This window comes from Scyliorhinus torazame, chromosome 17 (genome assembly GCF_047496885.1).
Source record: "Scyliorhinus torazame isolate Kashiwa2021f chromosome 17, sScyTor2.1, whole genome shotgun sequence".
Taxonomy (NCBI): Eukaryota; Metazoa; Chordata; class Chondrichthyes; order Carcharhiniformes; family Scyliorhinidae; genus Scyliorhinus; species Scyliorhinus torazame.
The window spans coordinates 185,043,406-185,068,783 of record NC_092723.1 but is presented as its reverse complement, the minus strand read 5'-3'; the positions used below and the strand labels follow the sequence as shown (position 1 = coordinate 185,068,783).

Genomic DNA, 25,378 nt, shown 5'->3' with positions numbered 1-25,378 from the left:
CACCCCAAGGGTAAAATAAGGTAAAGTGAACGGCAATTTGAGAATAAACACCGAAAATACTGGAAACTATGAGCAGGTCAGGCTGCATCTTTGGAGAAAGAAACAGTGAATGTTCAGGTCGATGACCAGGATTAATGAATGGTTGTTGACCTGAAATCCAGTAGCTGCAGTATTTTCTTCCTGTTACACTTTTGAAAATGGTTGTTTGGGGAAAGTCCTTACCAATGCAGAAAATATGAGAGGGGTGGGAGGTCCTCAACAAATCTGTTTTGCTTTTTATATGTATTGAACAGCACAAATAGCAAACTGGACATTTAATTAACATGTCATTTTTCTTCATCTAAATAAATCTGAAACCAGGAGACCGAACGTTTCCATCAATTCTTTTTTAAAGATTTTTTCCAATTACGGTGCAATTTAGTGTGGCCAATCCACCTATCCTGCATCTTTGGGTTCATAGAATCATAGAAGTTTACAGCATGGAAACAGGCCCTTCGGCCCAACCAGTCCATGCCGCCCAGTTTTTACCATTTAAGCTAGTCCCAGTTGCCCGCAATGGGCCCATACCCCTCTATACCCATCTTACCCATGTAACTATCTAAATGCTTTTTAAAAGACACAATTGTACCCATAGGTTGTGGGGTGAAACCCATGCAGACACAAGGGAGACTGGATTCTCCGATTTGAAGACTTAAGTGCTGATGTTGGCGTGGGGACAGTGGCGTTTTGCGCCAGAAAAAAACGTGTAAAAGCTGCACCGATCCTCCATCTGGTGGGGGCCAGCACCTGGGCAGCGTAAAGCCCCTGGCTTTAACTGTGGATAGGGCCAGAGAATTGCCGGGTCTGTGACCGCGCATGCAGTGGATTCAGGATCTGCGTCCTTGGTAACGATCACAAACCTAGGGGCCTGTCTTTGAGGAGAGGACTCTTTCCTCAAACCTCCACACCATGATTTTCACTAGAAATTGGGTTCCGCCTGAGTTATACTTAATTGTTAATCAGTAAATTGTTTCCTTTGGTTCCAGAACATCTCAATTAAAGATGAAGAGCTTTGACAAAGGGTCATCTGGACTCAATGTTAGCTCTTTTCTCTCCCTACCAATGGTGCCAGAGCTGCTGAGATTTTCCAGCATTTTCCTTTTGGTTTCAGATTCCAGCATCCGCAGTAATTTGCTTTTATCTGAAAGTTCTGTTAAATTGTGCAGTTTCCTGAATGTGTGCACCCCCATATTTTGGAATGTTCCTTCCCAGCCTATATACATCAATAAAGCTGAGCAAATCAGGCCTGGGCGAAATAATAAAATAAGTTTGAAAGATTTGAGTCTTTCTGTTCAAAACTCTTCTGGAGCAACTTCTGGCAGCTGAGTAATTATTCAATAAAGTCATTTTCTCAGTTTTTTTGTGTTAACTCGCCTTTCTCCAACCTTCTAAACAAAAGCCTATAAGGTACAACATACTGTAACTAAATACTGCAGACTCCACTGTAAAGAAACACTCACTCAGAAGCAATAACTTTATTGTGTTCAAGACCTAAACATTGACAATTGTTTAATTGGTGACATTTCAATAATTACACAATTAAAATCGAGCTGCCAAAGGGTTAAGATTCAACATTAAATGAAGACAATATTAGATTAGTGAACAGGATGTAAAACTACTTTGAGTCAGGCGAGAGAGAGACAAAGGTTTACCTTCTTTTCAAATTTTATACGTGTGCAGCTGTTTATATACCTCATTCAGCGATTTAAGTTCAGTGCTGGCCTGGCCAGCTCTGTATTCATCACCCTTCATTAAACCATTAGCCACCAACACCACTTTTTGTCAGCTTTATCACTGGGGTAGTTTACATCTGACACCGTGAAACAGGCGCGAAAGGGAACAGAGCAAGATGTAAGCCTACCAAATGAGAAACTTAAGAAATGTGTACGCTTCAAATAATATGCACATGTACGTTGAAGGTCTTGGGATGAAACGCAACTTTGGCTGGGTGTATAACGGGTGGGTTGGTTTGTGAATGCCCGTTGCCAATGATGAATTTCACCCCCTTGAACCTTTTAGCAACACTGACTCTCTAAACTCAACTTGCTAGATTCTACCAACATCTCTGCTTCACATGATTATTGACAAACCTTGACTTACAATTATATTACACTAGTAATATCCTATTTATCAATGAGGAAACACTCGATTGTAACACAAGGGCAGGACTCCCCGCTCCTTCAGTTGCGTGTTCCTCGGCAGCAGCCCTTAGCTGGCAGTGGGATTCTATACTCCCGTCGCTTGTCAATGGGATTTCCCATCGGAGCCATCACATGCAACCATCGGGAACAGAGAATCCAAACGGTTGGAGAATTCCGCCCAAAGAATTAGAACAATCATGACAATCGGACATTAACCTCTATTAACTTTGTACATTTTTTGTCGGAGTCAGAATTTGACACCGTCCCTGTTTTAAAGTCGCTGAGTTTAAATTTGTAAAGCTTGTTACCTGCCTGTGCGCTGGAGCAACAAAGGGTTGCAGCTGTTTGTGAGGCCAAAGCTGAAAGGCCTGGCAGAGGCGAGAGGATGTTAATAAATAACTCTGGGGAGCTTTTTCAAGAAAAACCCTGTAAAATCCTTACGGCGTAGTTAGGAAATTTAAAAAGTGATGTGTTGTATTCTGTCGCTACCTCTGAAACAATTTCCTAAAACTGCTTTGATGTCACACATGCCAGGTATAAAAATCTTTGCATTTTACCAGTGGAAACATGTGATGCATTTTCCTTACAGCATGCCGAGTTTGTGATCCATGCATGAAGGACAATAAGTCTTTATCACCACTCTGAATATGGTAGGTCATAGTCTGTGTGAGCACGGTTACCATTCAGACATTTTTCTTCCATCTTGGGTAAGGTTCTCTTTCATAAAATATTCTTTGCAGACAAAAGTCAGACTTGAGTGGTGAGCGCTACATGATGTTGCATTGTGTAGATCCACAGCAATCCCTTATTAAAGCCATTCCGGCTTTGGTAATTGATGGCTTGTTTGGAGGAGGTGCGGTAACCACAGGCTTCTCTTTTGCAAACTCTGCAACATCAAAACAATGAAAATAAAGCAATGCCGTATTGTTTTTAAATGCACAATATATTATCGTGTAGAAAAATCCAGATGCAAAAATCCACAGTTCTTCCACCATATTCCCACAATAATTCTGGAGGAAAGGTTGCAGAAAAGGCCACTCATTGAGGATTTCTGTCTGGTGTGCTGGGGCCTCGGCCAGCCCCAAATAAGTCCATCAATTAAGATGGAACTTTGAACTATACTGGGGATTCTCCGTATCAGGCGTTCCCAAATCCCCAACTTCATTCAGTAACACAACCCAAGTTATCAGCCTAGATTTATAGCATCAATGTCTGTTAGCCTCTCACAGCCATTAAAACTAAAACACAACATAGTCCACCTGGGAAATCAATTCCCTCTGCTCCCTGAACTCTCCACACAGATGCCTGTCAACGATTGCAAACTGAGTGCGGATTTAAAATAAAAAGGCAGACACAGGATCATTTTGGGTAGAACTAATGGATGATAACTGAGGTAGACCATTACGGGGAGGGTTGCAGTAGATTCCCAGGTCAAAGGATTAACTTTATGTTGTCTTGTTAAGAGTGTGTCTGTCAAATGTGAATACTGTATGGCTAGTGGAGTGGGGAAGCTATGGGGTTCCTTCAAAGTTCCTTCACACCTGCCCGGTTGAGCAGGACTTCCAAACAACTCTTAAAAAAGGATAAAAATAATAATTGGGTTCCCTCCGGATGCTCCGGTTTCCTTCCACAGTCAAAAGACGTGCAAGTTAGGTGTAGAGTGCCCCTTAGTGTCCAAAAGAAAAAGGTTAGGTGGGGTTACATGGATAGGGGGGGCTGCCTAGGTGGAGGGACGGTGCAGAAGCGATGGGCCGATTGGCCTCCTTCTGCACTGTAGGGATTCTATGATTTTAAGGAATTTATGACCTCGAAGGATGAATTCAGATCCATAAGTTATGTGAGGGTAAGAAAAACAACAAAATGGGGCGGTACGTGGCACAGTGGTTAGCACTGCTGTTTACGGCGCTGAGGACCCGGTTTTGAATCCCGGCCACAGGTCACTGTCCGTGTGGAGTTTGCACATTCTTCCCATGTCTGCGCGAGTTTCACCCCCACAACCCAAAGATGAGCAGGGTAGGTGGATTGGCCACGCTAAATTGCATCCTAATTGGAAAAAAAAAAAATTGGGTACTGTAATTTAAAAAAAAACACAAAATGGCAAAGAAAAATATTAAAAGTTATGTGGCAAGAAAAGTGAATTATAATAAAATTTATACAAAGCAAAATATAAAAGCAAAGGATGGAGATGGGTTGCTGAAAGTGAAATTGTGAGGGCATGGACAGCTGGTTCTACTCTGGCTGAAAAAACGCTAAATATGATTCTGTTGCCTCAGTGTCAAGGGGGAGACAAATAACTGGATTAATCCGGAAAGGGTGCAGGGTCCTGTCAATGAAGAGGGGTCTGGACAGCTTGAATAGGGGTAAACTGTTCCCATTGGTGGAAGGATCGTGAAGCAGAGGGCACAGATTTAAAGTAATTGGCAAAAGAAGCAATGACGACATGAGGAAAAGCAAGTGGTTAGGATCTGGAACGCACTACCTGAGAACGTGCTGGAGACACGTCCAGCCAAGGCTGAATGTGCAGGGTTATGGGGAGAATATGGGGGCTGGCACTCCCTTCTTCAGGGGGACAGCACAGACATGATGAGCTGAATGGCCTGTGCTGCTATATGATTCTATTTACTGCTTTTCTTTAAGGGGTCAAATGTCTTTAAAATAGTTGAGGTAGTGCACTTAAATTTCAGAAAGACCGTTGCTACTCTTAAGAGGATGGCACTGATGATTATAAAGAGCAGGAATCAGGGGCAATATTTCACATTGGATATTGTTACGGACGCCTGATCAGCCCTCAACAATGGCGAAGATATTGAACTAGATGCACAAGGTTTATTAGGTTTTAACAGAGTGTGGAAAGATCGATTTGTTCCAGAGGTGATAACATAAGAAATACGGCTTAGTTATTTTATAATAAATGTTATTAAAAGAAAAGAAAACAATGTTTGAACTTTTAAACATCCAGCTCTTAACGCTAACGGATTACATGCAGTTTCTTAACCTTAACACAAAAGTTCCCATTAAACAACACTGTACATGAACATACAGTTCCTTTGCCACTTTCACAGGAAGACAAAGGCAATACTTACATTTACGAAGCAATTTTCTTGTTAGGGACATTTGGTCAGAATCTTTTTCCAAAGCCTGCCTCGGTTGCAACTTTCATGACCTCCCTGGTCGATTTCCACAGCCTTCTCTGTAACTGTTCAAACGTCATTCTCTGTCTCTCTCTAAGCTCCGCTCATCCCTTCAAACAAACGTTCTCCCCTGAGATAGTCAGACTTGAATCTATGATCGTTATCTTGGCTGATTACCTACTCCCGTTTATACAAAACAACAGAGCTATGCCATTCATATACAACTAACCTTTCATTGATGGACAAATAGGTAATCAGTCTCTGTGAGGGGCTGATGGCTGGTCAAACAAGGTTGTCCCGAATGTCAATGGATCTTGAGTGGATCATCCTGGCTGAACCTATGTATTCCCACTAATGAGGTTAAGTTTGAATTGGACAAGGTAACTCAGGCTGTGGGTGTATCCCTCTGACTCTGCTGCTGGCAGTCTTTTCCCTCGGTCTGTTTAACCCCTAAATTGCCTGCTACATCTTTGACCCCATTTCTGGATCCAAGTTCCTAATATCTCCCAACATGACTATGTACTGGGTTAAGCAACTGAACCCAGAGTATGGCACAGGGATTGGCATCACCCCTGGAGAATCTTCCACGTGGGCTGCATTGAAGGTGCATTTTGGAGCCTCCTTTTTAAAAAACCTACATAAGTGATCTGAATCGAGGAGGCACAAGCACACTGGCTAAATTTACAGATGACACAAAGCGAATGAAGGTGGCAGACTGATAAGCGGAATAGAGTAAGCTTCAGCAGCTTACCAGCTCTCGAGACCATTCCAGTCGGTCCAATTCCCTGCTCCATCTCTGTAGCCCTGCTAGTTTATTTCCCTCAAGCATCCATCTAATTTGCTTCTGTCAATTAAGAAACGCAGATACTTCTACTAAAGACAAAGAAGTAAGAGCAATAGATATCGGCCTTGCAACCCCTCAAGCCGCTTTGGCATTCGTCAAGATCACGGCTGGCCTTCCACCTTTAATTCCACTTTTCCTCTCTATCCTACATCCCTAACCTCTAAGTATTTAATCAATGTTGATTATACTTATCAACTGAACACCCACAGCCTTCTGGGTAGAGATTCACAAACCTCTGAGTGAAGAAATTCCTCCTCACCTCAATTGAAAATATCTCTGTCTCTTATCCAGAGAATATGACCCCCTGATTCTAGACTCACTGTCCAAGAGAAGAGCCCCTCAGCATCGACCCTTCAAGCCCTCTCAGAGGTGACGGATCGGGCAGCATGAACCTGGAAGGTAAACGACGTTTCCGCTTTGAACATGGCGGTTGTTGCTCCGCCCATGGCTGCCGAGTTGTTGACTCCCCATCGGAGCTTTCTGACGTTTGTCTCCATTTCTGAAACGGTGACACAATCTCAGTCGTCGCGGCGTTCTGACCCCCCTTGGGGTCCCGTTACCATCTGCTTCAGCATCAGAGGCGACTGGATGAGGATATGGCATTCACGAGGAAGGTGTCAAAGAAGCAGTCGCCTGGACCGAATATGATCGAGGTGCTTTCGCAGGACCCAACCTTGTACTTGTACTTGATCGGAAACCGGCCCTGTCTGGAGGAGAATAGTCCCGGAGACCCACAGGGCCCCCTATAAAGTTTCAAAAAAACACCAAATCACCTGGTACAAAACATCAAGGTGGTCGACACCAAATGGGGCAACGCCATTGCTGCTCCTGGTTGTGGCGCACTTTCCCACCTATGCCCGGGAAAGTCATACAAAGGCGGGTTTGAAGCCTACGCCCCATCAACATTTCAGCCGGAGCCATCCTGGTCACAGTGTGCGGAGTGATCCTGCAGCAAAATAAAAAAGGAGCCACTCTGGTGTCCATCAAACCTGAAGACTTGGATTGGATTGGATTGGATTGGATTTGTTTATTGTCACGTGTACCGGGGTACAATGAAAAGTATTTTTCTGCGAGCAGCTCAACAGATCATTAAGTACATGGAAAGAAAAGGGAATAAAAGAAAATACATAATAGGGCAACACAACATATACAATGTAACTGCATAAGCACTGGCATCGGATGAAGCATACAAGGTGTAGTGTTAATGAAGTCAGTCCATAAGAGGGTCATTTAGGAGTCTGGTAACAGCATGGAAGAAGCTGTTTTTGAGTCTGTTCGTGCGTGTTCTCAGACTTCTGTATCTCCTGCCCGATGGAAGAAGTTGGAAGAGTGAGTAAGCCGGGTGGGAGGGGTCTTTGATTATGCTGCCCGCTTTCCCCAGGCAGCGGGAGGTGTAGATGGAGTCAATGGATGGGAGGCAGGTTCGTGTGATGGACTGGGCTGTGTTCACGACTCTCTGAAGTTTCTTGCGGTCCTGGGCCGAGCAGTTGCCATGCCAGGCTGTGATGCAGCCAGATAGGATGCTTTCTATGGTGCATCTGTAAAAGTTGGTAAGAGTTAATGTGGACATGCCGAATTTCCTTAGTTTCCTGAGGAAGTATAGGCGCTGTTGTGCTTTCTTTGTGGTAGCGTTGACGTGGGTGGACTAGGACAGATTTTTGGAGCTTTGTACCCCTAGGAATTTGAAGCTGCTAACCATCTCCACCTCGGACCCGTTGATGCTGACAGGGGTGTGTACAGTACTTTGCTTCCTGAAGTCAATGACCAGCTCTTTAGTTTTGCTGGCATTGAGGGAGAGATTGTTGTCGCTACACCACTCCACTAGGTTCTCTATCTCCCTCCTGTATTCTGCCTCGTCGTTATTCGAGATCCGGCCCACTATGGTCGTATTGTCAGCAAACTTGTAGATGGAGTTGGAACCAAATTTTGCCATGCAGTCGTGTGTGTACAGGGAGTAGAATAGGGGGCTAAGTACACAGGCCTCGTTTGAACATCTGTACCGCCCCCTCTGCTGGACCATTAGAAGCCGGATGGAATGGGGCAGTAGGAATGTCTGCGCCAACATCTTCATTTTAGACACCCCTGGATGTCTATTGTGAAGGTCCTTCAATATCAACTCCTGGCCTTTTTCTGGAATGACAATGCACGTGCCCCATAGCAGGAACTGTCCTCCACACTAAATTCAGACAGTTTGGACGAAAATGCCCGTAACGTCGACCGGGCAACTGTTGATGCTGACCTCCATATAACAATGTGCCGGACTTTTGAGAGTCCCGGGTCTGTCTGAGTCCATTCACAGATCTGAGACACTGTGACAGACAAAGAATCCATGGAATTTAGAGTGGCGACTGTCATGATATGCAGACACACACATAATGATATACAGACAAGCAGCTAATGGACACAGAGAACAGGACATGACCAATAAGCAGGCAGGACACTCAGGGGTGGGATCTGACTATAAAAGCCACGAGGCACTCACACTCCACCTCTTTCCACTGATGAACATCCAGAGAGTCAGTCAAGGGTGTTGTTACAATCTCACACCCCCACCACGTGGCTAAGAGCTAGTCTGGTTCAGTCAGACAGAGTAACCACACTTAAGTTAGCAGAAAGTTCAACTCACAGAGAACTGTGCTAACTGTGCTATTATTCAATAAACCTGATTGAACTAACTTTAAGGTCTGGAGTATCTTTTTGATCTATGTTGCAGCCAGTGTTAGACCAGTGTACCTAACACGACAGCAACCACTTTGTCCGCCCAGGGGGGGGCGATGTGGGAATAGTTGGCAAAGGCAAACGGCTCAGTGCATCGAAGTTCGTTATCTGGATCCCCGGACGATGCTTGAAAGAATATTCCTAGGCGGCCAGCAGCAGGGCCCAACACTGGATCCTCACAGAGGCAATGGGCCGGGTGGCCTTGTCCTTAAAAAGACCAAGCAAAGGCTAATGGTCTGTAATATTAGTAAAATGGCCACTGTGTAGATCACCACCAGACTCTCCTTGATCTGTGCATATTTTCATTCCGCCACAGCAAGCGTCTGAGAGGCGAACGCAATCGGCCATTCTCCATGATTCTCCATCCGATGTGACAGGCCCGCCCCAATATCATAAGGCACGTGAGAAGTAAGTGTTTAGTGGGATACTATTGGGTCAGTAACCCAGAAGACAATAACTTGACCTGCAAAAAGACCATTTCCTGCAGTTTTCTCCACACCCAGTCTTGATTCTAATACGGTAAGGGGGCCAACGTGGTCGCAAGGTCCGGGATGAACTTGGGCCTCCCACTCAAAATGGTGACCCAATAGTATTCCTCGCCATGCATACATTTACAATGCAAGGGATACAGAACTGCTATCCGATTTGCACTCTCAGGGGGATCTTAACTAGTTGCAATTCTCCTCCAGCAGGAGAACATAGTCTCTCAAACAGAGAATCTCACCTATCCTTCTTAAGGCAAGGAAATCCGAACTGCACACGGTGGTCCGGATATGGCCTCACCAAATCACTATGCCATTGCAGCAAGAGCTCCTTACTCTTGTACTCCAACCTCCTGGCAATAAGGGCGAACAAACCATTCCTTATCCTTCCTCATTGCTTACTGCACCTGTTAATGTTCCCAAGGACACCCAAACCCCACACATCACATGTACTCAACCCTCTTTAATGATCACAATCATTGAGGGATCCTGAGAGGGGGATTGGATTAGAACATAGAACATAGAAAATACAGCACAGAACAGGCCCTTCGGCCCACGATGTTGTGCCGAACCTTTGTCCTGGATTAATCATAGATTATCATTGAATTTACAGTGCAGAAGGAGGCCATTCGGCCCTTTGAGTCTGCACCGGCTATTGGAAAGAGCACCCTACCCAAACTCAACACCTCCACCCAACACCAAGGGCAATTTGGACATTAAGGGCAATTTATCATTGGCCAATTCACCTAACCCGCACATCTTTGGACTGTGGGAGGAAACCGGAGCACCTGGAGGAAACCCACGCAGACACGGGGAGGACGTGCAGACTCCGCACAGACAGTGACCCAAGCCGGAATCGAACCTGGGACCCTGGAGCTGTGAAGCAATTGTGCTATCCACAATGCTACCATGCTGCCCTTGAGAACAAATAAATCTACACTATAACATTTTACCGTAATCCATGTACCTATCCAATAGCTGCTTGAAGGTCCCTAATGTTTCCGACTCAACTACTTCCACAGGCAGTGCATTCCATGCCCCCACTACTCTCTGGGTAAAGAACCTACCTCTGATATCCCTCCTATATCTTCCACCTTTCACCTTAAATTTATGTCCCCTTGTAATGGTTTGTTCCACCCGGGGAAAAAGTCTCTGACTGTCTATCTATTCCCCTGATCATCTTATAAACCTCTATCAAGTCGCCCCTCATCCTTCTCCGTTCTAATCAGAAAAGGCCTAGCACCCTCAACCTTTCCTCGTAAGACCTACTCTCCATTCCAGGCAACATCCTGGTAAATCTTCTTTGCACCTTTTCCAAAGCTTCCACATCCTTCCTAAAATGAGGCGACCAGAACTGTACACAGTACTCCAAATGTGGCCTTACCAAAGTTTTGTACAGCTGCATCATCACCTCACGGCTCTTAAATTCAATCCCTCTGTTAATGAACACGAGCACACCATAGGCCTTCTTCACAGCTCTATCCACTTGAGTGGCAACTTTCAAAGATGTATGAACATAGACCCCAAGATCTCTCTGCTCCTCCACATTGCCAAGAACTCTACCGTTAACCCTGTATTCCGCATTCATATTTGTCCTTCCAAAATGGACAACCTCACACTTTTCAGGGTTAAACTCCATCTGCCACTTCTCAGCCCAGCTCTGCATCCTATCTATGTCTCTTTGCAGCCGACAACAGCCCTCCTTACTATCCACAACTCCACCAATCTTCGTATCGTCTGCAAATTTACTGACCCACCCTTCAACTCCCTCATCCAAGTCATTAATGAAAATCACAAACAGCAGAGGACCCAGAACTGATCCCTGCGGTACGCCACTGGTAACTGGGATCCAAGCTGAATATTTGCCATCCACCACCACTCTCTGACTTCTATCGGTTAGCCAGTTCGTTATCCAACTGGCCAAATTTCCCACTATCCCATGCCTCCTTACTTTCTGCATAAGCCTACCATGGGGAACTTTATCAAATGCCTTACTAAAATCCATGTACACTACATCCACTGCTTTACCTTCATCCACATGCTTGGTCACCTCCTCAAAGAATTCAATAAGATTTGTAAGGCAAGACCTACCCCTCACAAATCCGTGCTGACTATCCCTAATCAAGCAGTGTCTTTCCAGATGCTCAGAAATCCTATCCTTCAGTACCCTTTCCATTACTTTGCCTACCACCGAAGTAAGACTAACTGGCCTGTAATTCCCAGGGTTATCCCTAGTCCCTTTTTTGAACAGGGGCACGACATTCGCCACTCTCCAATCCCCTGGTACCACCCCTGTTGACAGTGAGGACGAAAAGATCATTGCCAACGGCTCTGCAATTTCATCTCTTGCTTCCCATAGAATCCTTGGATATATCCCGTCAGGCCCGGGGGACTTGTCTATCCTCAAGTTTTTCAAAATGCCCAACACATCTTCCTTCCTAACAAGTATTTCCTCGAGCTTACCAATCTGTTTCACACTGTCCTCTCCAACAATATCGCCCCTCTCATTTGTAAATACAGAAGAAAAGTACTCGTTCAAGACCTCTCCTATCTCTTCAGACTCAATACACAATCTCCCGCTACTGTCCTTGATTGGACCTACCCCCGCTCTAGTCATTCTCATATTTCTCACATATGTGTAAAAGGCCTTGGGGTTTTCCTTGATCGTACCCGCCAAAGATTGTTCATGCCCTCTCTTAGCTCTCCTAATCCCTTTCTTCAGTTCCCTCCTGGCTATCTTGTAAGCCTCCAATGCCCTGTCTGAACCTGGTTTCCTCAGCCTTACATAAGTCACCTTTTTCCTCTTAACAAGACATTCAACCTCTCTCGTCAACCATGGTTCCCTCACTTGACCATCTCTTCCCTGCCTGACAGGGACATACATATCAAGGACACGTAGCACCTGTTCCTTGAACAAGTTCCACATTTCACTTGTGTCCTTCCCTGCCAGCCTATGTTCCCAACTTATGCACTTCAATTCTTGTCTGACAACATCGTATTTACCCTTCCCCCAATTGTAAACCTTGCCCTGTTGCACGTACCTATCCCTCTCCATTACTAAAGTGAAAGTCACAGAATTGTGGTCACTATCTCCAAAATGCTCCCCCACTAACAAATCTATCACTTGCCCTGGCACATTACCCAGTACTAAATCCAATATTGCCCCTCCTCTGGTCGGACAATCTACATACTGTGTTAGAAAAGCTTCCTGGACACACTGCACAAACACCACCCCATCCAAACTATTTGATCTGAAGAGTTTCCACTCAATATTTGGGAAGTTAAAGTCGCCCATGACTACTACCCTATGACTTCTGCACCTTTCCAAAATCTGTTTCCCAATCTGTTCCTCCACATCTCTGCTACTATTGGGGGGCCTATAGAAAACTCCTAACAAGGTGACTGCTCCTTTCCTATTTCTGACTTCAACCCATACTACCTCAATAGGGTGATACTCCTCGAACTGCCTTTCTGCAGCTGTTATACTATCTCTAATTAATAATGCCACCCCCCCACCTCTTTGACCACCCTCCCTAATCTTATTGAAACATCTATAACCAGGGACCTCCAACAACCATTTCTGCCCCTCTTCTATCCAAGTTTCCGTGATGGCCACCACATCGTAGTCCCAAGTACCGATCCATGCCTTAAGTTCACCCACCTTATTCCTGATGCTTCTTGCGTTGAAGTATACACACTTCAACCCATCTCCGTGCCTGCAAGTACTCTCCTTTGTCAGTGTTCCCTTCCCCACTGCCTCATTACACGCTTTGGCGTCCTGAATATCGGCTACCTTAGTTGCTGGACTACAAATCCGGTTCCCATTCCCCTGCCAAATTAGTTTAAAGCCTCCCGAAGAGTACTAGAAAACCTCCCTCCCAGGATATTGGTGCCCCTCTTTGAGTATAAGAATTGGCAAGTCATGTTGCAGCTGTATAGAACCTTAGTTAGGCCACACTTGGAGTATAGTGTTCAATTCTGGTCGCCACACTACCAGAAGGATGTGGAGGCTTTAGAGAGGGTGCAGAAGAGATTTACCAGAATGTTGCCTGGTATGGAGGGCATAAGCTATGAGGAGCGATTGAATAAACTCGGTTTGTTCTCACTGGAACGAAGGAGGTTGAGGGGCGACCTGATAGAGGTATACAAAATTATGAGGGGCATAGACAGAGTGGATAGTCAGAGGCTTTTCCCCAGGGTAGAGGGGTCAATTACTAGGGGGCATAGGTTTAAGGTGAGAGGGGCAAAGTTTAGAGTAGATGTACGAGGCAAGTTTTTTACGCAGAGGGTAGTGGGTGCCTGGAACTCACTACCGGAGGAGGTAGTGGAGGCAGGGACGATAGGGACATTTAAGGGGCATCTTGACAAATATATGAATAGGATGGGAATAGAAGGATACGGACCCAGGAAGTGTAGAAGATTGTAGTTTAGTCGGGCAGTATGGTCGGCACGGGCTTGGAGGGCCGAAGGGCCTGTTCCTGTGCTGTACATTTCTTTGTTCTTTGTAACAACAGAAGTAGAGGCCACAGCCTCAAGTGAACAAATATTGAAAATGAATGTGTGTAAACGATGGCCCGGATCTTCCGCAAAGCGTGAATCATTGCCGGATTGCTGCGCGGTTTGAATGTTCCCCCGCCTCAATGCTGCTCCTCATTTCTTACCTCTTCCAACTTCTCCAGTAATGCGGAGCGTAGTGCCTTTCGGAGAACTCCAGCGCAGCGCGGGAGCGTCGGAGGGAAGAAGGGACACCCCCGCTTTTTGCAGGATTAGCCGCCGTCAGCTAAATGTAAATGTTCAACATGTACTTTGTTAAATGGGTGAATGAGTGAATTAATACGGTGGGTAGGTTTTTAATTTATTCATTCAATTAGCACACTGGGCTAAATCGCTGGCTTTGAAAGCAGACCAAGGCAGGCCAGCAGCACGGTTCAATTCCAGTACCAGCCTCCCCGAACAGGCGCCGGAATGTGGCGACTAGGGACTTTTCACAGTAACTTCATTTGAAGCCTACTTGTGACAATAAGCGATTTTCATTTCATTTCATTTCACAGGATGAGGGCATGGCAGGCTGTGCCAGTATTTATTGCCCATCCATAATTGTCCTTGAGGGGACATTTAAGGGTGAACCAGATTGCTGTGGAGCTGCAGTCACATTGAGTCCAGGCTGGCTAAGGAGAGTTAATTTCTTACCCTCAAGGACATTCGCGAATGGACTTCCGGTCGCGGCGATGCGGAGCTAAGCCGCACATTTCGGCGGCTCCCGCTAGAACGGACTTTTGGGCTCTCCGGAGGAGCCCCAACGGAAAATTTTTGACCGATTCCCGTGTGGGAAGGTGAGAGCAAGGTCCCCCTCCCGTCGTGTATGGAGGGGACCAGAAGTGGAGCGGGGGAAAAAGTGGCTTTGGAGCAGCGGCAGAAACGAGGGGGGAAAAACAAGATGGCGGAGGCCGGAGATCGAGCAGCATGGGGGCCGGACCAGCAGGAGTTTCTCAGGCGCTGCGTGGAGCAGCTTAAAAAGGAGGTTCTGGCGCCAATGCTGACGGCGATCGAGGGGCTGAAGAGAGACCCAGAAGGCCCAGGAAGTAGACTCCGACAGGTGAGGGACAAAACCAACAAGAACGAGGACGAGATCTTGGGCCTGGCGGTGAAGATGGAGGCGCACGAGGCGCTGCACAAGAGGTGGGCCGAAAGATTCGAGGACCTGGAGAACAGGTCGAGGAGGAAGAATCTCCGGATTCTGGGTCTCCCTGAAGGGGTGGAGGGGGCCAATGCCGGGGCATATGTGAGCACGATGCTCCATTCGCTGATGGGTGCGGAGGCCTCTCCGAGCTCCCTGGAGCTAGAAGGGGCTCACCGGGTCCTGGCGAGGAGACCCAAGGCCGGCGAGCTGCCAAGGGCGATAGTGGCGAGGTTCCATCGTTTCGTGGACAGAGAGTGTGTCCTGAGATGGGCCATGAAAGAGCGGAGCAGTAGATGGGAGAATGCGGTGATCCGAGTCTACCAGGATTGGAGCGCGGAGGTGACAAAGAGGAGAGCTGGCTTCAACCGGGCCAAGGTGGTGCTGCATAGAAAGAGGGTGAGATTCGGAATGCTGCAGCCAGCGCGACTGTGGGTCACGTATCAGGATCGGCACCACTATTTTGAAACGCCAGAAGAGGCTTGGACCTTTATCCAAACAGAAAAATTGGACTCAAACTGAGGGTCTGTGGTTGTGGGGGAGATGTTGACTGTATACAGGGTTGTAAATATGGGTAAAGAATGTTTCACGGGTGGGACGATGGATGGGGATGTGGGGAAGAGTTTTGATGGGGAGACTGTGAGGAATGTGGGCGTCGGTGCTGGAGGGAGGTGAGACCCGGGGATGGAGGAACTGGGATAAGGCCGCAACAGGAGCTGCGCCACAGGGGGCAGGGCTGGCTCAGGAAAGCGCAGGCTTTTTCCCGCATTAGGGAAGGGCGGCGGCGGCGGCGGGGGGGTGGAGGAGCGCAAGGAGGAGGGATTTCCACACTGGGGGGGTCAACGGGAAGGCGGGGGAAGCCGGGGTCAGCAGACTTACGGAAGTATTATGGGGGGAGCAAAAGAGCTAGATCTGGATCTAGCGGGGGGATAGGGTTGCTGCTGCATTCGCCGAGGGGGAACTGAAAACGGAAGAGGTGGCTGGGCGGGGGTTCCCCGTCTGGGGGACTGGAGGGTGCGGGAGACGCGGGCACGGGACTGGCTTAAAATAGGAGATGGCTAGTCGGCAGGGGGGAGGGGGGGGGTTGGAAGCCCCCAATCCGGCTGATCACGTGGAATGTGAGGGGCCTAAATGGGCCGCTTAAGAGGGCCTGAGTGTTCGTGCACTTAAAGGGACTGAAGGCAGACGTGGTCATGCTTCAGGAGACACATCTGAAGGTGGCAGATCAGGTCAGGTTAAGAAAGGGATGGGTAGGACAGGTATTCCATTCGGGGCTGGATGTGAAGAATAGAGGGGTGGCAATACTGGTGGGGAAGTGGGTGTCGTTTGAGGCCAAGAACATAGTAGCGGACAATGGAGGTCGATACGTGATGGTGAGCGGTAGGCTGCAGGGGACGTGGGTGGTATTGGTAAATGTATACGCCCCGAACTGGGACAATGCTGGATTCATGAAGCGTATGTTGGGGCGTATTCCGGACCTGGAGATAGGAAGCTTGATAATGGGTGGGGATTTCAACACGGTGTTGGACCCAGCATTAGATCGCTCCAGATCTAGGACCGGAAAGAGGCCGGCTGCGGCCAAGGTGCTTAGGGGGTTTATGGACCAGATGGGGGAGTGGATCCGTGGAGATTTGCCAGGCCTTTGGCCAGAGAATTTTCTTTTTTCTCCCACGTACACAAAGCCTACTCCCGGATAGATTTTTTTGTTCTGGGCAGGGCATTGATCCCGAAAGTGGAGGGAACGGAGTACTCGGCCGTAGCCATTTCAGACCACGCCCCGCACTGGGTGGAACTAGAGCTGGGGGAGGAGAGGGACCAACGCCCGTTGTGGCGCTTGGATGTGGGACTGCTGGCATACGAGGAAGTGTGCGGGAGGGTGCGGGTGTGCATTGAAAGGTATTTGGAGGCCAACGACAATGGGGAGGTGCGGGTGGGGGTGGTCAGGGGAGAGTTAATCTCCATCAGGGCTCATAGGGAGAAGAGAGAGGGCAGGGAAAGGGAGAGGTTAGTGGGGGAGATTTTAAGAGTGGACAGGAGATATGCAGAGGCCCCTGAAGAGGGACTACTCAGGGAGAGGCGAAGTCTCCAGACGGAGTTTGACCTGTTGACCACAGAGAAGGCAGAGGCACAGTGGAGGAAGGCACAGGGAGCGACGTACGAGTATGGGGAGAAGGCGAGCCGGATGTTGGCACATCAGCTCCTTAAGAGGATGGCAGCGAGGGAGATAGGTGGAGTCAAGGATGGAAGGGGAACTACGGTGCTGAGTGCGGTGAAAGTAAATGAGGCATTCAAGGCCTTCTATGAGGAGCTGTACAGATCCCAGCCCCCAGCGGGAGAAGAGGGGATGCGACGATTCTTGAACCAACTGAGGTTCCCGAGGGTGGAGGAGCAGGAGGTGGCTGGTTTGGGGGCGCCAATTGGGTTGGAGGAGCTGATTAGAGGACTGGGGAGCATGCAGGCAGGGAAGGCCCGGGGACCGGATTGGTTCCTGGTTGAGTTCTATAGGAAGTACGTAGACCTGTTAGCCCCGTTGCTGGTGAGGACTTTCAATGAGGCAAGGGAGGGGGGGGACCCTGCCCCCGACAATGTCGGAGGCAATGATCTCTTTGATCCTGAAGCGGGATAAGGACCCACTGCAATGGGGGTCGTACAGGCCGATCTCGCTCCTCAACGTGGATGCTAAGTTGCTGGCAAAAGTGCTGGCTACGAGGATCGAGGACTGTGTCCCGGGGGTGATTCATGAGGACCAGACGGGATTTGTAAAGGGCAGGCAGCTAAACACCAATGTGCGGAGGCTCCGAAACATGATTATGATGCCATTGGTGGAGGGAGAGGCGGAGATAGTGTCAGCTATGGACGCGGAGAAGGCTTTTGACCGAGTAGAGTGGGAGTATCTCTGGGAAGTGTTGTGGAGGTTTGGGTTCGGGGGAGGGTTTATTAGCTGGGTCAGGCTCCTATATAGAGCCCCGGTGGCAAGTGTGGTTATGAATCGGCGGAGGTCGGAGTATTTTCGGCTGTATCGAGGGACGAGGCAGGGGTGCCACCTGTCCCCCCTGTTGTTTGCATTAGCAATTGAACCTTTGGCCATGGCATTAATGGAGTCCAGGAAATGGAGGGGGGTGGTCCGAGGGGGAGAGGAGCATCGAGTGTCGCTGTATGCAGACGACCTGTTGCTGTATGTGGCGGATCCAGTGGAGGGGATGGTGGAGGTCATGCAGATTCTAAGGGAGTTTGGGGACTTTTCGGGCTATAAGTTCAATGTAGGGAAAAGTGAGCTCTTTGTGGTGCATCCAGGGGACCAGGGAAGAGGGATCGACGACCTACCGTTGAGGAGGGCGGAAAGGAGCTTTCGGTACTTGGGGATCCAGGTAGCTAGAAGCTGGGGGGCCCTGCACAAACTTAATTTGACGCGGCTGGTGGAGCAGATGGAGGAGGACTTCAAACAATGGGACATGTTGCCACTCTCGCTAGCGGGCAGAGTACAGTCGATTAAAATGGTGGTCCTCCCGAGGTTTCTTTTTGTATTCCAGTGCCTTCCAATTGTGATCACCAAGGCCTTTTTTAAGAGGGTAGGCAGGAGCATTATGGGTTTTGTGTGGCCGAATAAGACCCCGAGGGTAAGGAGGGGGTTTCTGGGGCGTAGTAGAGATAGAGGAGGGCTGCCGTTGCCAAATCTGGGTGGCTACTACTGGGCAGCCAATATGGCGATGATCCGTAAGTGGGTGATGGAGGGAGAGGGGGCGGCATGGAAGAGGCTGGAGATGGCGTCCTGCAAAGGAACGAGCCTGAGGGCGCTGGTAACGGCACCGCTGCCCCTCTCGCCGACAAGGTACACCACGAGTCCGGTGGTGGCGGCAACGCTAAAGATCTGGGGGCAGTGGAGATGACACAGGGGAGCGATGGGAGCCTCCGTGTGGTCCCCGATTAGGGGTAACCACCGGTTTGTCCCAGGAAGGATGGACGAGGGGTTTCAGAGCCTGCATCGGGCAGGGATTAGAAGAATGGGGGACCTGTTCATTGATGGGACGTTTGCGAGCCTCGGGGCGCTGGAGGAGAAGTTTGGGTTACCCCCGGGAAATGCGTTCAGGTACATGCAAGTGAGGGCGACAGGTGAGGGAATTTCCGTTGCTCCCGGCACAGGGGATTCAAGACAGGGTGATTTCGGGTGTATGGGTCGGAGAGGGCAAGGTGTCGGCAATATACCAGGAGATGAAAGAAGAGGGGGAGGCTTTGGTAGAGGAGCTGAAGGGTAAATGGGAGGAGGAGCTGGGGGAGGAGATCGAAGAGGGTCTGTGGGCTGATGCCCTGAGTAGGGTTAATTCCTCTTCCTCATGTGCCAGGCTCAGCCTGATACAGTTTAAGGTTATTCACAGAGCGCATATGACGGGGGCGAGGCTGAGTAGGTTCTTTGGGGTGGAGGACAGATGCGGGAGGGGCTCGGGAAGCCCGGCGAACCATGTCCATATGTTCTGGTCGTGCCCGGCACTGGATGGGTTCTGGAGGGGTTTCGCGAAGACTAAGTCCAAGGTGGTGAAAGTCCAGCTCAAGCCAAGTTGGGAGCTAGCACTATTTGGAGTAGCGGATGAGCCGGGAGTGCAGGAGGCGAAAGATGCCGGCATTCTGGCCTTTGCGTCCCTGGTAGCCCGGCGAAGGATCTTGTTAGTGTGGAAAGATGCGAAGCCCCCCAGTGTGGAAGCCTGGATAAATGACATGGCTGGGTTCATCGAGCTGGAGAGGATAACGTTTGCCTTGAGAGGGTCTGTGCAGGGGTTCCTCAGGCGGTGGCAACCATTCCTAGACTATCTCGCGGAGCATTAGATGGAGGTCGGTCAGCAGCAGCAGCAACCCGGGGGGGGGGGGGGGAAACATACCGGGGGGGAGAGACGACATACCTTTCCGGGGGGGGGGGGGGGGGGGGGGCTTTTTTTCCTGGGGGCACTTGAGCAAGAAAATACATAAATGTTCAGGAAAGTTGATTTGTGCGGGAGGAATCCAATGCACAAAGTTCTGTATTATGTTGATTTGATATGTTTATGTCTTGCTATGCAACTTTTCTTTTCTTTTTGTTACGGGGGGGGGGGGGGGGGGGGGTTGTATGGTTGAAAATTTTGTTGAAAAATTCTTAATAAACATTTTTTTTAAAAAAGGACATTCGCGAATCAGTTGCGCTTTTACAACAATCGACAAAGGTTTCATAATCATCATTAGAATTTTAATTCCAGATTTTTGTTGAATTCAAACAGGGTGGCAGGTGAATGGGGTGTTAGGAAGGGTAGTCAGGTCGGAAGTTGGTCAGGTCAGATGTAGTCAGATGGTAGGGGGGTTAGTTGGGGTGGTGGGGGTGTCAAGGGGTAAGTCGGAGGGAGGGGGCATCCGTGTGAGTGATTGGAGGTTCAGTTTTGTAATTACCCAGGAGTTAGTTTAGGTTTTAATCTAACATTTCCTGGGTTACTATTCCGCTAAGTCCCATGGAACAGTTCAAAGCCTCCAATTCTAACTCAGAGTCGCAGACCTGCTCGGAGGGTCCCAGGGAGCAGGGGAATCGCCCATCGGAAGTTCAAACTTCCTCGGCAATTCCCACAGAGGTCAGCCTTCAAGTCCAGGTTTTATGTCCAGTCTCCAGCAATCTGGAGACATACATTTACCAGAGGGAAGATACATTTATGGAGAGAAGGGATCACATGAGAGCCTGTGGAGAACAAGTGGGATTTAGTTGGATCTACAACTGCACCTTAATTGTTGTTTTGGCAATACTTCAGGGAAGCTGTTGACATTGTCTTAAGTCTAAATCACATCCTGGGAAACAGCTGCTACATTTCTCAACACTCGGCTGTGCAGAGTGTAAGTGCTTCGACAGGTCGGTCGGCAATCTGAAGACCGCCCTCTGTTAGAATTGTAGCAAAGCTGTGGATTGTGAGCTCCATAATATCCTCGGCAACATTTCTGTCTGTTTATAGAATTTGCTGTGACGTTATCGGGATAATTTCAGGTTCATTTTCTTCCATTTGAATCACAAAGTAGTTCTATTAATACAACTAAAACTCACCCCAACAACGAATGAAAACTATGAGACTATAAGTGTCTTTAATAGAGCCACTTAAGAAAATCAATTGTCAGGTGTCAAAATTGTAAAATATCCTCTTGGGTAAAATCATCTTCCATCTGTTTAGTCTCTGAAGCAACATTGTCTTAATTGCCAAATTTACATATTTCTATCAGCCTGGGCCAGCCCGGAGTCCTCGGCACCGTGAGGCAGCAGTGCTAGCCACTGCGCCACCGTGCTGCCCAGCTTTACAAAGGAACAGGCCCTTCAGCCCTCCAAGCCTGCAACCTTTGCCAAAGCCCTCAGCACTTCCTTGCGCCGTATCCCTCTATACCCATACTTTCCATGTGTTTGTCAAGATGCCTTTTGAACGTCGTTAATGTATCTGCTTCCACAACCTCCCCTGGCCACGCGTTCCAGGCACTCACCACCCTCTGCGTAAAAAACCTGCCTCGCACATCTCCTCTAAACTTTGCCCCATGGGCCTTAAACCTATGCCCCCTGGTGACTGACCCCGATTCACTCACCTTCTCCATGTAAATTTATACAAGGAGGAGAACACGTGGGATTGTCAGAATCCTGGTGCCGCCATTTTGTTCAGGCAACGCGGTAGACCCTCCCTCCCCACAATGCAAATCCTCCCTCCATCATCATGGGAATTACTGGTCCCCCCCCCCCCCCCCCCCCCCCCCGCAGCACACATGCATGAGGGTGACCCTACACCCTCCACGAGCTCCCCCATCAGACCCTCCCAATAGAGACCCCCATCAGACCCCCAAGAGACCCGCATCAGACCCCCCAACAGACCCCGCATCAGACCCCCACAAAAGATCCTCCATCAGATCTCCACAACTGAGACCCCCTCCCATCAGACCCCAACTTTTGTCTGAGGCAGCAGATGTTAGGAAAGGGTGAGTGACAATGCAGTGATTTTTCAACCTACTGTCTGTTGGTGTGGTGAGTGCTGCACATAACTATTTATACCTCCTCCCCACTCTTCCTTTACCCCCCCTTAACAGCTAACAGTGACCAACTCATTGAAATACAATGTAAACGGCCGCCCCCTCTTGTAAAACCCTTCACTCGACTCCCTCACGGTATATATGACCTTCTCGAAGTGCAAAAACTCCATTTAGTCCCCTACCTCGCGTTGCTGGACTCCAGTCCAACAGGATCCGCCTCTGTGCCACCAATGAGGCGAAGCCAAGGATATCCATCTCCGCCCCCATCCACAGCTCCCCAAATATAATCGCTAACGGTCAGGGCTCCAGCTCAATATTTAGGATCGCTGACATGATGGTTAAAAAAGTACCTCCAAAATCCCGCCAGCTTGAAACAGGACCAGAATACGTGTGTGTGTGTGTGTGGTGTGGGCACCTCTCGCGCAGCCTTCACACCCATCCTCCACCCCCTCAAAAAAACGACTCATCCAAGCCTTAGTGAGGTGCATTTGAAACTGGGTCAGGCTCAGTCTTACATGCATGACGTGCCGTTCACCCTCTGTAATGCCTCACTCCATTCCTCCTCCTCCAGTATCGGCCACAACTCCTCCACCCATTCAGCCTTCACCCCTTCCACCAAACTCAACTCTTCCCTGACAATGCCGGAGGTGCTGCCCTCCTCCAATCCCGAACAGGAGAGAATCCTCGCCAATAAAGATGGTGGCGGCACCAGCAGGAAATCCGGGAACAACCTCTTCACAAAGCTTTGCACCCTGAGGCACCTAAACATGTCCAGGTTTGACAGCACAAATTCCTCCAGTGGGTAAACCGCCCCTCCAGGGATATATCACCCACTCTCTGCACCAAGTGTGGTGCCCAGACTTGCTGGTTCAAACAGGTGATTAGCACAAATGGGAGTCAGCCATGTGGCTGCCCCATCTTAAAATGCTGTTGGAGTAGCACCATATTTTTAACGTGGATACCACCACCGGGTTGGCCGAATACCTTGCCGGCACCAACGGAAGTGGCACCATTACCAATGCCCCCAAGCTTGTCCCTTGACATGACCCAAACTCCAGCTGAACCCAGAGAGTCCCAGAACCCCACACCATCCCAACACCTTCTTCGCGTTGGCCACCCAGTAACGAAATAGCAAATTCGGCAGCATCAGACCACCTGCCTGCCGGTCCTTCTGAAGGACCCCCTCCGAATCCTCGTGGCCTTAACCGCCCAAATAAAGCTGGAGATAAGCTGCTCGACCTGTCGGAAAATAGACTTGGGCAGGAACACCGGGAGACACTGAAATAGAAACAAATATCTCGGTAAGGTGTTTATCGTAACCGATTGGACCCGGCCCGCCAAAGATAAAGACTGTCCCACCTCTGTAAGCCCCCTTAACTCTGCTCACCAGGCTCATATAATTCAACCTCCGGAGCCGCGCCCAATCCCCAGCTACCTGGACCCCTAACTATCGATAACTACAGTAAGAAGTCTTACAACACCAGGTTAAAGTCCAACAGGTTTGTTTGGAATCACTAGCTTTCGGAGCACTGCTCCTTCCTCAGGTGAATGAAGAGGTGGGTTCCACAAACACATATATAGACAAAGTCAGTGATACACGATGATACTTCGAATGTGAGCCTTTGCAGGTAATTAAGTCTTTACAAGTCCAGACGGAGCAACTGGAGAGAGGGGTAACCCCAGGTTAAAGAGGTGTGAATTGTCTCAAGCCAGGACAGTTGGTAGGATTTCACAAGCCCAGGCCAGATGGTTGGGGGGGGGGGGGGGCGGTGAATGTAATGCAACATGAATCCAAGGTCCCGGTTGAGGCAGTACTCATCCGAAAGCTAGTGATTAGAAACAAACCTGTGGACTTTAACCTGGTGTTGTAAGACTTCTTACTGTGCTCACCCCAGTCCAACGCCGTCATCCAGAAATCATCGATAACTAGCCCCCACTAACCGAAACGGCAACCCCGCCCCCAATCTGGCTCCCCTCCCCAACGCACCGACCACAAAATATTCACTCTTCCCTATGTTCAACTTGTAACCAGAGAAGGCACCGAAGTTCTGCAAAATACCCATAATATTCCCGACAGAGGATCCTGGGTCCCTCACGTACAGCAAATCATCTGCAGATAATGACGCCCTATGTTCCACCCACCTCTAATAATCCCACTCCACGCAATCAAAGACTTTGAAGCAATGGCTAACGGCTCAATTGTCAATGCATACAAGGGAGACATCTGACACCCCCGCCTCATACCCCAATGTAACCAGAAAGACCTCAAGCTCATGATGTTGGTACAAACACTGGCAAATAGGACTGCGCACAGCAACCACGCCCATGACACAAACCCAGTGCCCAACCCAAACTTCTCCAATAGTGCAAAGAGATACCCCACTCAACCCGGGCGAATACCTTCTCTGCCTCCAATGATACGATTATCTCCAATTCTGGCCCGGCCACAGGGGTAAGCAACACATTCAACAATCGCTTCACATTGGACAAAGCTTCCGTCGACTTACAAACCCCGCCTGGTCTTCTCCCAGTACCTCCGGGAGGCAAGGCTCCATCCTTAATGCTAACACCTTGACCAATAACTTGGCATCTACATTTAATAGGGAGATCGAGTGATACAACCCACACTCTATGGGGTCCTTATCCTTTTTCAGAAGCAAAGAGATAGATGCCTGCCCCAGCATCTCCAGGAGGGTGCCCCACACCAAAAGTCCCTAAACATGCCCAACAACATAGGACCCAACTGATCCGAAAACTTCTTATAAAATTCCACCGGGAACCCATTTGGCCCCGGTGCCTTCCCTGCCTGCAAGTGCCTCAACACTACCTGAATCTCCTCCAAGTCCAGTGACACTTCCACGCAATTCCTCCCCGACCTTGGGGAAACTCCAAACCCGCAGGAACTCTTCCATTCCACGTTCGTCCTTCGGCAGCTCCAACCTATATAACCTCTGCGGAGCAGACTCGATGGGCCGAATGGCCTAATTCTGCTCCTGTGTCTTATGATCTCGTAAAAGGCCCTAAACACTCCATTCACCTTCTCCGGGGCGGCGACCAGCCTACCGTCCAAATCCCTAACCTCAACAAGCTTCCTGGCTGCCTCTTACCACCTTAGTTTGTGAGCCAAAAGACAGCTGGCCTTCTCCCCATAACCCACCCTTTCACCTGCCTCAGTTGGCGCACTGGCTTTGTCTGTGGACAGCAGGTCAAACTGCATTTGCAGTTTTTTCCTGCATGCCAAGAGCTCTGGGGTTGGGCTCCTCGCATTCCTACGATCCAACCCCAGAATCTCATCCACCAATTTCAGTTGCTCCTCCCTTGCCTCCCCATCCACATGTACC

General features: G+C 48.9%; 1 protein-coding gene across 4 annotated transcripts in view; it reads right to left on the bottom strand.

Moving 5' to 3' along the window:
* Positions 1-1,499: 1,499 nt before the first annotated feature.
* Positions 1,500-25,378, bottom strand: part of LOC140394502 (bMERB domain-containing protein 1-like) — a 145,789-nt gene continuing 121,910 nt past the window's right edge. For all 4 annotated transcript variants that reach the window (XM_072481829.1, XM_072481827.1, XM_072481828.1 and 1 more), the window contains one exon: positions 1,500-3,066. In XM_072481829.1, coding sequence (XP_072337930.1) covers positions 2,948-3,066 — 119 coding nt within the window. In that variant the 3' untranslated portion in view covers positions 1,500-2,947. The remainder of the gene's footprint in view (positions 3,067-25,378) is intronic.